Genomic DNA, 15,191 nt, shown 5'->3' on the forward strand with positions numbered 1-15,191 from the left:
ACGTAGTTTTAGGAGCTGCAGATTTTTCCGTGCGGATTTGGAAAAATCCGCAGGTAAATTCTCAGGTCAAAAGACCTGTGGTTTACCTGCGGTTTAGCCCTGCGGTTTCACACCTCTACAATGGAGAAGATGTGAAACCACTGCGGATTCCGCACAAAGAATTGACATGCTGCGGATTTGAACCCGCAGCAAATCTGCACAGAAAATTCCGCAGCATGTGCACAGCGTTTTTCAGATTACCATTGAAAACAATGGTACTGTACAACGCAGCTAAAGCTGCTGCGGACTCGCAGAGCCTGAGACACTGCGGATCCACAGCAGACTCCGCACCGTGTGCACATGGCCTTAGGTTTGGCTCAGATACCGGCTTGGTGGCAGAGTTCTGCAGCACTGACCAACTATATACAATTTGATTGGCACTGGCCAACAACGAATGATCGTGTTCACTAATACGATTGTTGTGTCCCCTACAGTGAAAGTCTATCAGCGGCACATTCTCTGAGTACACAGGGGTGATGTGCTGCCGATGATGATTTATATGGTGGCAGCACATCAATCAAATTAACCCAGGATCCATATGTTGAATGTTTGTCTTGTGATCACTGGCATTTATACAGGGGTCAATAATCAGGAACAAGCTTATCTACAAAAGCTCATTCACCAGTTATCTTCTCATCTGAATAGACCAGTGGTTGCCTGTCGCGGATATGCATTCGATCGTTGCTACAAAGGGTAGGTTAACACCAGCGTATAAAAATTAGTTCAGAGGTTCATCAAGAAAAGTTGGCCAATTTTCTTTGCACTTGTAATCTGTGTCCAGTCTGTACTTAATCAGTTTTTTTACGGTATCTATTAATTTACAGGACCATTACAGTTCCCTGTGCTACAGAATGGCAATGTATCTCTAAATATTGGATGCTGGACTGTGGCTCCATACGGCAACCAATTTTTTTTTGCACATCCGTAGACTTGAATGGGCAAGTCGCTTCCAATTTACAGAAGAAACTAATGCATGTTGAGGGTCCCATCCCCTGTAAGACCTGGACGATCACGTCGGGTAATGAATCACAGGTCTTCTTTAGAATTGGTGTGATTGGTGTCCAATATTAAATGGATTTAGTTTCCTCTGGTGCTGAAGGGGTTAATTACCGTTTTGATGCTGGTCAAAAACATGCAGCTCCACTTCACCTGCTTCTGATCTGGTCATTACCTCTTCCTATAAAAACTGGCCAGACCTTCTTGTCCCTGCCAATGAAAGATTTGTCTTCCTGTGCTGTGTGCTAAAGTTACCGTAAGTGGTTGGAGTAGAGTTGTTGCTGTTGTAGTGATCTGTGGTTTGTTGTAATATGTGTATTTATCGCCTGGTCCCTATTCCCATTTTAGTTTAGTTTATTCCTCCCTGTCCCTATCCTCTTCCTAATTGTTGGTTTGTGCTTCTGAAAGTGATAGAGGTTTTCTGTTATCCCTGTTTTGTTTTTGCGTCTTGTTTACCTTACATTTCTGTCCCATGACTCTGAGTGGGGGAGGGGACAGATTAGGGTTTAACAGGAGCATAGAGAATCAGCAATTGAGAAAATCATAAAACATAACTTTTAATATAGTATGATAAAAGCTACCACACGATATAGTGAAGACAAAACACACTAAATAAAAATGTCACAGACTATAACAAAGATTATCTGCATAAGTCTCAAAACAGATTACACTGCGTATATACAGGGGTTGGACAAAATAATGGAAACACCTGGAAACATCAACAAAAGTTTGTTTAATATGGTGTAGGTCCACCTTTTGCAGCGATTACAGCCTCAATTATCCGAGGTATGGATTCATACAAGGTGTGAATTGTTTCCAAGGGAATTGTAGCCCATTCTTCAGTTAAAGCACCCTCCAGTACTTTGAGCGACGATGGCGGCGGAAATCGGCGTCTAACTTGAATCTCTAAAATCGGCCATAAATGCTCAATAATGTTGAGGTCTGGGGATTGTGGGGGCCAGATGAGATGCTCAACTTCATTACAATGTTCCTCGTGCCATGCTTTAATGATTCTAGCTGTATGAATTGGTGCATTATCATCCTGAAAGATGGCGTTCCCCTCCAGGAACAGTGCTTGAACCATAGGATGCACTTGGTTGCCCAAAATGCCTAAATAATCGCGGCTGTTAATTCTTCCATGAAGGGATATCATTGGCCCGGCGGATCTCCACGAAATAGCACCCCAGATCATCACAGAACCTCCGCCATGTTTTACGGTTGGGAGAAGGCAGTCTGGATGGAATGCTTCTTTCGGCTGTCTCCAAACGTACACTCGACCGGAAGGCGGAAATAGGGTAAACGATGATTCGTCTGAGAATATCACATGTTTCCACTGCTCGATGGACCTATTCTGGAGATTTCTACACCACTCTAAACGATTGGAAACATTTGTCACTGAGAGCAGCGGTTTTCGAATTGCAGCTCTTCCGTGGAATCCAGATTTGTGCAGCTCGCGACAAACTTTTTTCGTGGAAACTAGGTTCTGTAGGTGTTCATTGAGCTCAGCAGTGATTTTCGGAGCCGTGGTCTTGCGATCCTCTCTCACAATTCGCTTTAGAGTCCGACAGTCTCTCTCAGTCATCTTCGACTTTCGGCCGGACCTGTGCTTTGCTGCAGACGTTTTTCCTTCTCTTTCAAACGCAGTCATTACTTTGGAGACAGTACCTCTTGACACGCCAAGCATTCGGGCACTTTGTTACACTAGCGCCTACCATACGAGCACCAACAATTTGGCCTCTTTGAAAATCCGAGAGGTCTGCCATTGGTATCAGGTTCTCATCAATGTTCTTACAATTCTGCAAAACAAACAGTTAATTTACATACACATCACACAAATAATCAACTGCAAAACATTACCATATGTCACGGGTTGCATGTTTATAAACATGTTCGAAGATTATGATGCCAAATTGTTAGGCGTTTCCAATATTTTGTCCAACCCCTCTACATGTGACTATTCCAAGCCCCAGAGTTTGAGAAGACTGGACAAAATACCATAGGTCCACGGCAATGAAACCTAAGACCAAATACTGCCAATGAACAGCTTCCTTGTTAAAGGTTATGCATTTACACAATCTTCCATACAGAAAAGAAAACACCTCTGCCCTGTTCGGGTTATCAAGGAAATTGCCTGCGCATGCATTTTATAGAGACGTCCTATAAAATCCCATAAACACAATTATAAAGAATGGAATGATCTCACCGCGTATATATGGAAGACGTCCCCTCTCAGATGTCCAATCAAAGTCACGTGTAGATCAGGAAGAAGGGAAGACCACTCACCCTATTCAGCCCTGTGGGAGCTACTAAATCCTGACCCCCATGACTCCCGCCCTAACAAGGGCAGTCCACATCTGAAACGCAAAATAGAAGCCCTATTATGTCCTTGTGCATCTTCCATATATACGCGGTGAGATCATTCCATTCTTTAGATGGATTTTATATGACGTATCTATAAAATGCATGAGCAGGCAATTTCCTTGATAACCAGAACAGGGCAGAGGTGTTTTCTTTTCTGTATGGAAAATTGTGTAAATGCATAACCTTTAACAAGGAAGCTGTTCATTGGCAGCATTTGGTCTTAGGTTTCATTGCCGTGGACCTATGGTATTTTGTCCAGTCTTCTCAAACTCTGGGACTTGGAATAGTCACATGTATATACACTGTGTAATCTGTTTTTAGACTTATGCGGATACTCTTTGTTGTAGTCTGTGACATTTTGATTTAGTGTGTTTTATCTTCACTATATCTTGTGGTAGCTTTTATCATACTATAAGAAAAATTATGTTTTATGATTTTCTCAATTGCTGATTCTCTATTGTTCGTGAGATTTGTGGTTTTTATTTACACGTGTTGCGGTTTCTTTAACAGGAGCATAGCAAGGTCGGAGACCCGAGCCGCTCTACCTTCAAGAGTACCCCAGAAACAGGGATAGTGTCCCAGCTCCTTTACCGAAGACCGTCACAGTATGGTAGTGTAAACGAAATAATCGCTCCAAGTGTGAATGTGTTGAGCTTGGGCATTACACAGCAGCAAAATGGATCACACAAACCTGCAGTGTAAAGCATGGGGAGGAGGGGGACACAAAGCAACAGCCTCACCCACTCTTAGGACAAGCAGTTGTGTTACAGAAGACATAAAATGACTTTGCATCTCAGATTACTATGCAGTTAAATTGCAGTTTCTGATCACAGTAGAAGTAAAAGCAGTCAATGCAGACTACAAAGAAAGCCCACCCTGGAGCAAGGCTGCCAGTCGTCTAGAAGTTCTAGGACAGTCCGTAAAAATAGGGAACTTTTTTTGCGCTGTCCGTAAAACAAATTTAAGGCATCTGTGATTCCTTGGAAGCTGAAGAATCTTGCACAATTATTTTGACCTGTCATAATCATCATTTTACAGTTTGCAGTGACTGCAGCTGATGTCTTCATATCAGAATTATGGGCTGTAGACAGGGATCACGTATAATCATAATGATTTATTATGAGGTTTATAAAAAATATTTTGTCTGTGATTTTGTGACAAGCTGTCCAGAAAAAATTTTTAATTACACCAATCATTTTACCATATAATGTAAAAAGAAATATTATTATTATTATTATTATTATTATTATGTTGGACAAAAGAATTGCAATTCTGCAAAAAAAAATTTTCCTGGTGTAAATTGTGCAGTAAAAACACAAAAATAATCTTTCAGGTCATATAGTGATACTATACTTTAGTGGTTAAAAAAAAAAAAAAACTAGTGATTTAGTTGTTTTTTTCATTAAGTGTAGTGACCCAAAAAAGCGCCGAATCTGGATTTTTTTTTTTAATTTCATTTTGATAGATCAGACTTATGGACATAATGATACCAAATATATTTTTCGATATTATTTCTTTTAATTAGGACAAGATGGTTGATCTAAACTTATTTTGTTTTATTAAAACTTTTTTTTACTAATTTTTTACTGTACAGTACATCCTATGTCAGGCTACAAAAAGAAAGCACCATGAAATGTCTCACTAATGTAGCTTATGCCCTAAACAAAATTGATACTTAGCAAGTGCAATCAGGGTCGCCTCCTTATTATCTTACTATTAATTTGCTACAATATTGTTACGTAGAGCAGTGTAAACTACAGCTCTAAAAAATGCACCTCATTGGATGCGGAGGCTGGACTTCTAAGATGAGTTGCAAGGAGTTTGTATGTTCTCCCCGTGTTTGCGTGGGTTTCCTCCGGGTTCTCCAGTTTCCTCCCACATTCCAAAAAACATACTGATAGGGAATTTAGATTGTGAGCCCAATCGGGGACAGTGATAATAATGTGTGCAAACTGTAAAGATTATTATTATGAGCTATTATGGTACATAAGAGAGAAGAAGGGACCAGGAAAAGAAGAGTTTTCCCGAAACGGGTGAATTTCCTGTAAATAACAGACACTGCGTAGATGGGAGCACTGATACTAACTATATGAAGTACAGCAGAAGGTCCGTGTCTGGAGACGTGTGCACAGAGCGGACACTGCCAGGCCGGCAAATGTTTCCTTTCACCAACAGATGGTCAAAGATGGTCCCGCAGGGATTCACATGGGAAGTGAGAGCGAAAAGGGATAACTGCCAGGAAACATGAAATGTGTGGCACAGAACACTGCTGACAAGTTCCTCGACAGCAGCACATTCAGAAAGTCAGATTCAGCCCCGCATGTGTGTCATTGTAGTTTCCGCTGAACGAGAGGATAAATTCTGCAAAAATGGAAAGTTGGAATAAGGAAGACGACCACAAGACACAAATGTGGAAAAGATACTTATGGCTGGAAATCAGCCACGTACCTCAGAAGTCTGACATGTCTTGCAGTTTACTGACCCTTCTGTTCCAGTGTTGGAAGTTGTGTAGATCGTCACTGTGTCATCACTCTACTTCGCTAGTTTCCATATTCACTCTCGTTACAACAGGAGTCATTAGGTGTCAGACTACACATTACGATGCTTTCGACTTTGTGTCAGTATTAGGCTGGTTTCACATTAGCGCTTTTTAAGCGCACGCACGGCCGGGGGTATCTCCGCCCCCGAGCCGGCGCTCTGCCCGGCGTGCCCGCCCCTTGCTTGTAGCGCCGCCTCCTAGCACACAGCGGCCCCTGCGATCGGCGCACCCTATCTTTAGCATAGGGTGCGCAGATCGTGCGCTAGTTGCGCTTTGACCTGCGCTGCGCACTTTTGACGGTGCGCCGTGCGCGCCAAAATCCGAAAAGCTTGATTTTGGCGCGCACGGCGCACCGTCAAAAGTGCGCAGCGCAGGTCAAAGCGCAACTAGCGCACAGCCTGCGCACGATCTGCGCACCCTATGCTAAAGATAGGGTGCGCAGATCGCAGGCGCCGCTGTCCGCTAGGAGGCGGCGCTACAAGCAAGGGGCGGGCACGCCGGGCAGAGAGCCGGCTCGGGGGCGGAGCTACCCCCGGCCGTGCGTGCGCTTAAAAAGCGCTAATGTGAAACCAGCCTTACAATGTCTTTCTGATCTAATACTGGAGACACCGGGTGTGCGGAGGTAAGAAGAAGCTGCTCATACTACTGCCCACCCTATCTCTTGGATCTAATACTGGAGATACCAAAAGTGCTGATGTAAGAAGAGGATGCTCACACTGCTATGTCTATCTGATCTAATACTGAAGATACCACGGTGCTGATGTAAGAAGAGGCTGCTCACACTGCTCTCCACCCCATCTGATCTAATACTGAAGATACCAGGGTGCTGAGGCAAGAAGAAGAGGCTGCTCACACTGCTCTCCACCCCATCTGATCTAATACTGAAGATACCAGGGTGCTGAGGCAAGAAGAAGAGGCTGCTCACACTGCTCTCCACCCCATCTGATCTAATACTGAAGATACCAGGGTGCTGAGGTAAGAAGAGGCTGCCCACACTGCTCTCCACCCCATCTGATCTAATACTGAAGATACCAGGGTGTTGAGGTAAGAAGAGGCTGCTCTCCACCTTATCTGATTTAATACTGAATATACCAGGGTGCTGAGGTAAGAGCAGCTGCTGCCTGCTGTGACTTGGAGATAATGTGATACTACAGGGTCTATGTATCTTCAGGTTGGAGCAGTTGAGCTTCCTACTGCAAAATGCTAACAGGCACCTGCCCTATAAAACATTCAGAGCAGATTTCTCTGAGTGTAACAGGAAAGTGGCTATTATAATTCTGTAGCAATTACCTCCCTTGACAAAATGAGTGATTTGTCAATTAAAAGATATTTAGGAATTTATTTACAATGACAATTTGGTATTTATTTTCTTTATCCCTAAAAAAACATTAATATTAATGGACATGTAACTAGAGCTCATAGCATATCCAATAACTGCAGAGACAGCGCTGATACTCAAAGTGCGTGATTTGGTAAAATGGAGAGCTCCCATGGAAAGCAGTGGTTCCAGGGAGCAGCAATATGGGAGACAAGCTCATGTGTATCATATACATTTTTACGTTTTCAGCTCACAGGGCGCCAACTCTGCAAAACATGAAGTTAAAATGAGGACATTGCCTTGTTAAAGAAAAAAAAAACCCTATTCCCGAAAGCAACCTTGACAGGGGAGTGTGACAAGCCTGATTACATAAGAGCAGATTTCCTGCAAAGCGCTCTGCTCAGGGGGATAGGAGGAGAGATACGAGTCGTATGCAATTACAAGAATATTTATTTTCAGGTTCCAAGAAGACTTCAGGACCAAGTAAGCAGTTTACATTGCAGCTGTGACTTTCTCTTCTAGGAAGGGAGGGAGGCTAGAAGACTATTTTAAGACTGGCCACGAAAATAAGTCAAGTCTTCCAGAACCAAACCCTTCAAAGGCAAAAACACCTCCGCACAGGGTCCAATGCAACCATTTTATGCTACAATAAACTCTGTGTAGTGCCGTTCCTCTGCTATTCCTCCTGCAAACGTATGAATAAAACGGACAACTGGGCGTTAACAAACTTATTAAAATGGCTGACAGCATAAAGTTAGACTAGACAGACATCAGCTGGCCATATAAATGCTATAGCAGTTGAATGGACGCTCGCTGACCCATCAGCTATCTCTCAACTCCCCCAATACACATAAATGTGTATTCACTGGGGAGAGCAGAGAAAGCTGCTGCGCTATACCTCTGGCGGAGGCTCATTTCCTGGAAAATAAAAGGGTAGGGCATTTTAGCTCATACTGCCAACAATAATCGCCCCCATACACAGATGGTCGGACGATCCCACCGATATCCCACCAACAGAACTGGATGCCTTTTAGAAATGTGCCAGATTTAGCGCAATGTCTCTTCCTGGTTTATTAATGTGGCGATTCTTTAGACCATCTAGTCTCATTTCACACCGCTGAACTATTAGTTGACTTACTGTGTGCCAAAATGGATGGCACATGGAATTACACACTAAGCTATGCCCCTTTCTGGTGAAGCCATGGCCTTTTCATGCTAAACCACAACCCTTTCTTTATGCGGTCCCTTAGATAGTATCAAAAACACACTGGTGCAAGAAAATACATTTGTCTTGAGCACATTAAAGGGAAGCCGTCATCATAAAATTACTACTGCTTAAATCAGGTTTTTAAAATGTTTTTTTTTTTTTCATAACACAATCAGGATTGAAGTTAAAGTAAAGAAATCTTGCAATAGTTGCAATGGCCACTGTTTTGTTTTGTAGCTCCTGTTTCAGGAAACAACACATGTACATAGCCACAGTGGTTTGATCCTGGCCCTTTAAAATGTCTAATGAGCATGTGCAAAGGTCATTATGAAGGAAGGGGGAGCAGGTCAGCTGTGACATCACCTATAGTGATTGGTGTGGATCCTGTGTTATCAGCTGTGCATAGAGGAGTTTCCTGTCATTATAATCTGGTCTCTGATAATGTGGATCCTTGCTGAAAACTCTGTCTGAAAGGACAAGAGTCTATGAAAACTTTAGTACGAGACTTGAAAGATTACTAAAGTTTTTTTTTTGTGTTTTTAATAAAGATCCATCTACATATATATTATGGATCTTTATTTAAAATCACAAAAAATAGTAATCCTGCAATTTTCATAATAAAGCTTCCTTAGACTCTTGTTCATTCAGAGAGAGTTTTCAGCAAGGCTCCAAATTATCAAAGACCAGATTTTAATGACGTGTGTGTCATTTTTCTGTATAAATATATGTGCATACACACAAAAGATATTGAAAACATTTTTCGAAAACTACAAGTAACACAGAAAGCAGATTTTTAGCAGTAAGTCTTCCTCCGCCCCTCCCCCCATGTCGCTTGCATCATATAGCCAGTGCAGACTGCTGGGAATTTATACCTACCTGACATTTTTTCCTGAATCTCTCAGCTGCTTCACTAAATCTGCGATGGGATATTGAGCCTTAGCAGCGCACAGACCGTAACCTGCAAACAACGGAGAACATGTGCATAAACCAAGGGCCTCTATAGGAACTGGAAAGGATGCTGCCTCTAGGGCTTTCCCAACAGGTTGGAGAAGCTTTATACCAAATATCAGGCCGTACGTAGAGAGGGAAGTAACAGGGAATTAAATTGCCCCAGGGATACCTGCATGGTGCCGTTTACATGGCCTGTGTGTTCCGGGGAGCAGAGGGGTTGTTGGTTTTCCAATTCATCCATCTTTACAGCAGTTTTATGCTTTATACAAGAATCAATAATAAAATAGAAGCAGCGCCCCCATACGGGAGAGGAATAATGAGGGTGCGGGAATTAATAAAGGACCAAATGACATTTAATTAATATATATATATATATATATATATATATATATATATATATATATATATATATATATATATATATATATATATATATATATATATGCCCACCGTTTTTCAGTTTTTTCAGTTTAGTTTTTACAGTGTTTATTGTCATTTATTCACAGCAACTTCAGCATACTCTGGCTTTTTCAGTCAGGTGGGCGGTCCTAATCCTTGACTCAACCTTCCCTTGTAAAATCAAAGAGCAGGACCGCCCACTTGATTGCAAAAGGTCAAGTGGGCGGTTCATTACCTGGCGTAATGATGATGTTATGAGATTCTTTGATCAAGTCCACTGCGCCTTCCAGATTGATTTCCGTGTGGGTGCCAGTGATCTCCATTGGCTTGCCACCGGCAGTAGATGTGGTTCCAAAGCCTCCAAGGATCACATTAGCAAGGGATCTGTTCATGGCCTACCGAAAATAAGGGGAAGGAAAAAGAAAAAAAAAAAAAAAAAAAGAAGAGGTACTTTAATAAATATAAACCACAAATTGCCTATTAGCCCTGGCCCCCCGTGGTCTGCGGGAGGAGGCCACCATGGACACAGGTTGCACGGATGTCTAGTTAGGTAACAATACGCTGATTCACAAGCTGAAGACTACCGTGGAAACCGAGCAACACAAGGATCGTGTTTAGTCTGTGACTGGCAGCCATAATTGGTATGTAAGGTATGTAGAAGACGATTCACTCACCCTGAAGTCTCCACTGGAAGAAATAGGGAATTAACTCGATTTTACTTTGATACAGATCAAAAGGGGCGAGGAGTAGACAAAACATTGCAGACACTAATCTCTCAAAAATTAGACTCAAAAACGTCCCGCGCTACTACAAAGACGTCTCACAGCAAACCCTCTATACGAGAAACATGCAAGAAGTGCGAAGACTAAAAACCACTAGACGGGGCCCTCCGAGCACTGCGACAGTCACAAAGACGAGGCTCGGGTGGACTGTATATGGTTTAAGGGGGCATCTTTATTATAGCGTAACCACCCTTTTAATTTTCATAAATCAATAGTATACATGAAAATAAGAAACTTTGTAATACATCTTATCTGAGAAATACGCTTCTTTCTCCTCCTGGACTGATCCTTGAATACAGATTTTACCAATGAATTGAGAGCAAATGATAATACTTTGCCATTTTAGAGATAAGCAAGAACAGTTGGTGCTTTTAAGATACTATGGCAAAAGGGAGGAGCTAGAGGCAAAGACATTCTGCTGCAAGTTCCATAGACTTTTATGAGCACCAACTGTCATCAGCAAAACCCGGAACTCTACATGAATTGTCATAGAGACCAAATCTTTAATAGCAGGAGCCTCCAGGAGTGATGTCAAAGGAAATGTACCATTACAAGTGGCCATTAAGATGAATTATGGTCCATGCTGAACATGGATGGACGTTGTCCGCCAGTGAAGCAGCTGCTGCTTATTTACTTGAAAATGGAGCCTTTAGCCGGATTTTTTTTTTTTTTACATTTTTTATTTTTACTTTTGGGCGGTCATTGTCACTTTCCAAAACTAGAATAGTTGATAATTCGCCACTTTAGGAGTAAAATTAAAACACGTGACCATATTAAAAAGGCTGATATTATTAACCTCCTAGAAATAAGAAAAGTAGCAAGAAGTCCGTGATTTCCAAAGACGTGCCCCCCAAAACATTTCACAGACCGTCACCTGGTAATAGCGGACACACGTGACCCAGTCAGTAAATGTTGTGCTTCTTACACCCATTAGGCTGTGTGCCCACGTAAGCGTTTTTCTCGCGTTTAAGCGTTTTTACTGGCAAAAGCGCTTAAAAATCGCTCAAAAGAAGCATGCCATTCATTTGAATGCATTTTGCACTTTGTGCATATTGATGCGTTTTAATCCGTGAAAAAAATGCTTCACGGTAAAAAACGCAGCATGCTCATTAATTTTGCGGAAAAGTCCGTGTTTTTAGCTATTTTCTATGTCTGGGGCCGCGCGGAAAAAAAGGCATCAAAAACGAGCGTTTTTTGAGCAAAAGCGTGCGGAAAAAAAACGTGCGTTTTCTGGGAAGGAGTTCAGTTTTGATGCAGAAATTTTCTGCATACGTGAGCACATAGCCTAACCGGTCACCCTCTACAGCCCGCAACCACAGTCTGGCAATGAATCATCCATATGGAAACTGGTCAGGGGTCTTTAATTTAACAACCACTGGTTTAACTCTGTTTTTCTTTTTTATCTATGTGGACATGTTATAAAGGAGCATTGAATCCACTTATGTTTATTTTTCTTTAATTGCTTAATAATCTAATATTAAATATTTTCGTATTATAAGAGGATATGGTGGATCCGCCATTCTCACTACAGCCCACTCTTCTGGTGATATGCCCAATCAGGTGTCGTATGTAGAGATGAGCGCTAGTGCTCTTTACTCGGGTATGCACCAAGTATTGTGGGTACTCGAGTGACATATCAGAGTCTCCGCGGACACACGTTTCACGGCTGTTAGACAGTCACAAAGCATGTGAGGATTGCGGGTGTTTGTCAGGCATTCACATGTTTTGTGGTTGTCGTGGGGACTCGGATATGTCACTCGAGCACCCGGGATACTCTGCGCATGCCCGAGCAAACTGGAGTAACTAGCAATAGTGCTCATCACCAGTCGTATCCCGTGCACTTGGTTTTCCTCCACTCAGGCCTTGGCCACTCACATATGCTGACACAAGTGAGGTCACAGACAGGAGCAGGCTGATGGGCAGTTGCTGACATCACAAGGACAGGGGCAGGCTGATGGGCAGTTGCTGACACCACAAGGACAGGGGCAGGCTGATGGGCAGTTGCTGACACCACAAGGACAGCGGCAGGCTGATGGGCAGTTGCTGACACAAGTGAGGTCACGGACAGGATCAGGCTGATTGGCAGTTACTGACATCACACGGACAGGGGCAGGCTGTTGGGCAGTTGCTGACATCACACGGACAGGGGCAGGCTGTTGGGCAGTTGCTGACATGACAAGGGCAAGGGCAGGCTGATAGGCAGTTAAGTGACATCACAAGGACAGGGACAGGCTGATGGGCAGTTGCTGACACCACAAGGACAGGGGCAGGCTGATGGGCAGTTGCTGACATCACAAGGACAGGGGCAGGCTGATGGGCAGTTGCTGACATCACAAGGACAGGGGCAGGCTGATGGGCAGTTGCTGACATCACAAAGACAGCGGCAGGCTGATGGGCAGTTGCTGACATCACAAGGACAGGGGCAGGCTGATGGGCAGTTGCTGACACAAGTGAGGTCACGGACAGGATCAGGCTGTTAGGCAGTTGCTGACATCACAAGGACAGGGGCAGGCTGATGGGCAGTTGCTGACATCACAAGGACAGGGGCAGGCTGATGGGCAGTTGCTGACACCACAAGGACAGGGGCAGGCTGATGGGCAGTTGCTGACATCACAAGGACAGCGGCAGGCTGATGGGCAGTTGCTGACACAAGTGAGGTCACGGACAGGATCAGGCTGATGGGCAGTTACTGACATCACACGGACAGGGGCAGGCTGTTGGGCAGTTGCTGACATGACAAGGACAGGGGCAGGCTGATGGGCAGTTAAGTGACATCACAAGGACAGGGGCAGGCTGATGGGCAGTTAAGTGACATCACAAGGACAGGGGCAGGCTGATGGGCAGTTGCTGACACCACACGGACAGGGGCAGGCTGATGGGCAGTTGCTGACACCACAAGGACAGGGGCAGGCTGATGGGCAGTTGCTGACACCACAAGGACAGCGGCAGGCTGATGGGCAGTTGCTGACAAGTGAGGTCACGGACAGGATCAGGCTGATGGGCAGTTGCTGACATCACACGGACAGGGGCAGGCTGTTGGGCAGTTGCTGACATCACACGGACAGGGGCAGGCTGTTGGGCAGTTGCTGACATCACACGGACAGGGGCAGGCTGTTGGGCAGTTGCTGACATCACACGGACAGGGGCAGGCTGTTGGGCAGTTGCTGACATCACACGGACAGGGGCAGGCTGTTGGGCAGTTGCTGACATGACAAGGACAGGGGCAGGCTGATGGGCAGTTAAGTGACATCACAAGGACAGGGGCAGGCTGATGGGCAGTTGCTGACACCACACGGACAGGGGCAGGCTGATGGGCAGTTGCTGACACCACACGGACAGGGGCAGGCTGATGGGAAGTTGCTGACACCACAAGGACAGGTGCAGGCTGATGGGCAGTTGCTGACATCACAAGGACAGCGGCAGGCTGATGGGCAGTTGCTGACACAAGTGAGGTCACGGACAGGATCAGGCTGATGGGCAGTTGCTGACATCACACGGACAGGGGCAGGCTGTTGGGCAGTTGCTGACATGACAAGGACAGGGGCAGGCTGTTGGGCAGTTGCTGACATGACAAGGACAGGGGCAGGCTGATGGGCAGTTGCTGACATCACAAGGATAGGGGCAGGCTGATGGGCAGTTGCTGACATCACAAGGACAGGGGCAGGCTGATGGGCAGTTAAGTGACATCACAAGGACAGGGGCAGGGTGATGGGCAGTTAAGTGACATCACAAGGACAGGGGCAGGCTGATGGGCAGTTAAGTGACATGACAAGGACAGGGGCAGGCTGATGGGTAGTTGCTGACACCACAAGGACAGGGGCAGGCTGATGGGAAATTGCTGACACCACAAGGACAGGGGCAGGCTGATGGGCAGTTGCCGACATCACATGGGCAGTTATACACTGCACATGTGCCAAGAAAGTGCTTATTCACACATCAGTATCTCATTAGTGTTTGTACGCCAAAACCAGGAGTGGAACTTACAGAGAAAGTATAATTGAAAGACTCACACCAGTTCTGTGTTTTGGAGACCCTCCTGGTTTTGGCACAGAAATACTAATGTGTGAATACCGCACTCCAGCCTACTTCTGTACATGAAGCCGCTTACGATGACACGTATATTAGGCGATGCTCCGAATACAAGGAAATCAAGAGCATGAGCATGAGTTAGAAGAGGGGACTGACTGTCACGTGACCCAGAATGATCGTTGAGAATATGAAAAATAAAATATTCCAAAAAAAAAAAAAACGTAATATAAAAATCAATAAGTAACTTTTCTATACAGGAGCACAAGTGTTTACAGTCTCTATACATGACAATATAGTAATGCATTGTAAATGAGGTCATGCCACCAAAATAAAAAGGTATCGCGTGCGCGGCCGGGGACACAAGTGAATAAGTGCCAGGCGATTGTAGCTCTGCACAGACACACACTTGCCGTGGCCTCAGACTGACCTGGCAGATGATCTGCTTATACACATCTAATCACTCCGTGTCTGCATCATCCGACACAAAAGTGCCAAACAGCGCTGGAGTCCCCGGAGGAAGGTCTCCCCAGACACACACGGCATTGGATAATACAGCAAGTATGCATCCAG

The 15,191-nt window shown here is 44.5% G+C and overlaps 1 protein-coding gene across 2 annotated transcripts in view; it reads right to left on the reverse strand.

The window, feature by feature from the left end:
* Nucleotides 1-15,191, reverse strand: part of NNT (nicotinamide nucleotide transhydrogenase) — a 154,697-nt gene that overhangs the window by 19,573 nt on the left and 119,933 nt on the right. For both annotated transcript variants that reach the window (XM_073583412.1, XM_073583411.1), the window contains 2 exons: nucleotides 10,046-10,205; nucleotides 9,337-9,418 (listed from right to left, as the gene is read on the reverse strand). In XM_073583412.1, the coding sequence (XP_073439513.1) occupies nucleotides 9,337-9,418; nucleotides 10,046-10,205 (242 nt within the window). The remainder of the gene's footprint in view (nucleotides 1-9,336; nucleotides 9,419-10,045; nucleotides 10,206-15,191) is intronic.

This window comes from Dendrobates tinctorius, unplaced genomic scaffold, assembly GCF_039654945.1.
Source record: "Dendrobates tinctorius isolate UK_male_01 unplaced genomic scaffold, ASM3965494v1 ptg000078l, whole genome shotgun sequence".
Lineage (NCBI taxonomy): Eukaryota > Metazoa > Chordata > Amphibia > Anura > Dendrobatidae > Dendrobates > Dendrobates tinctorius.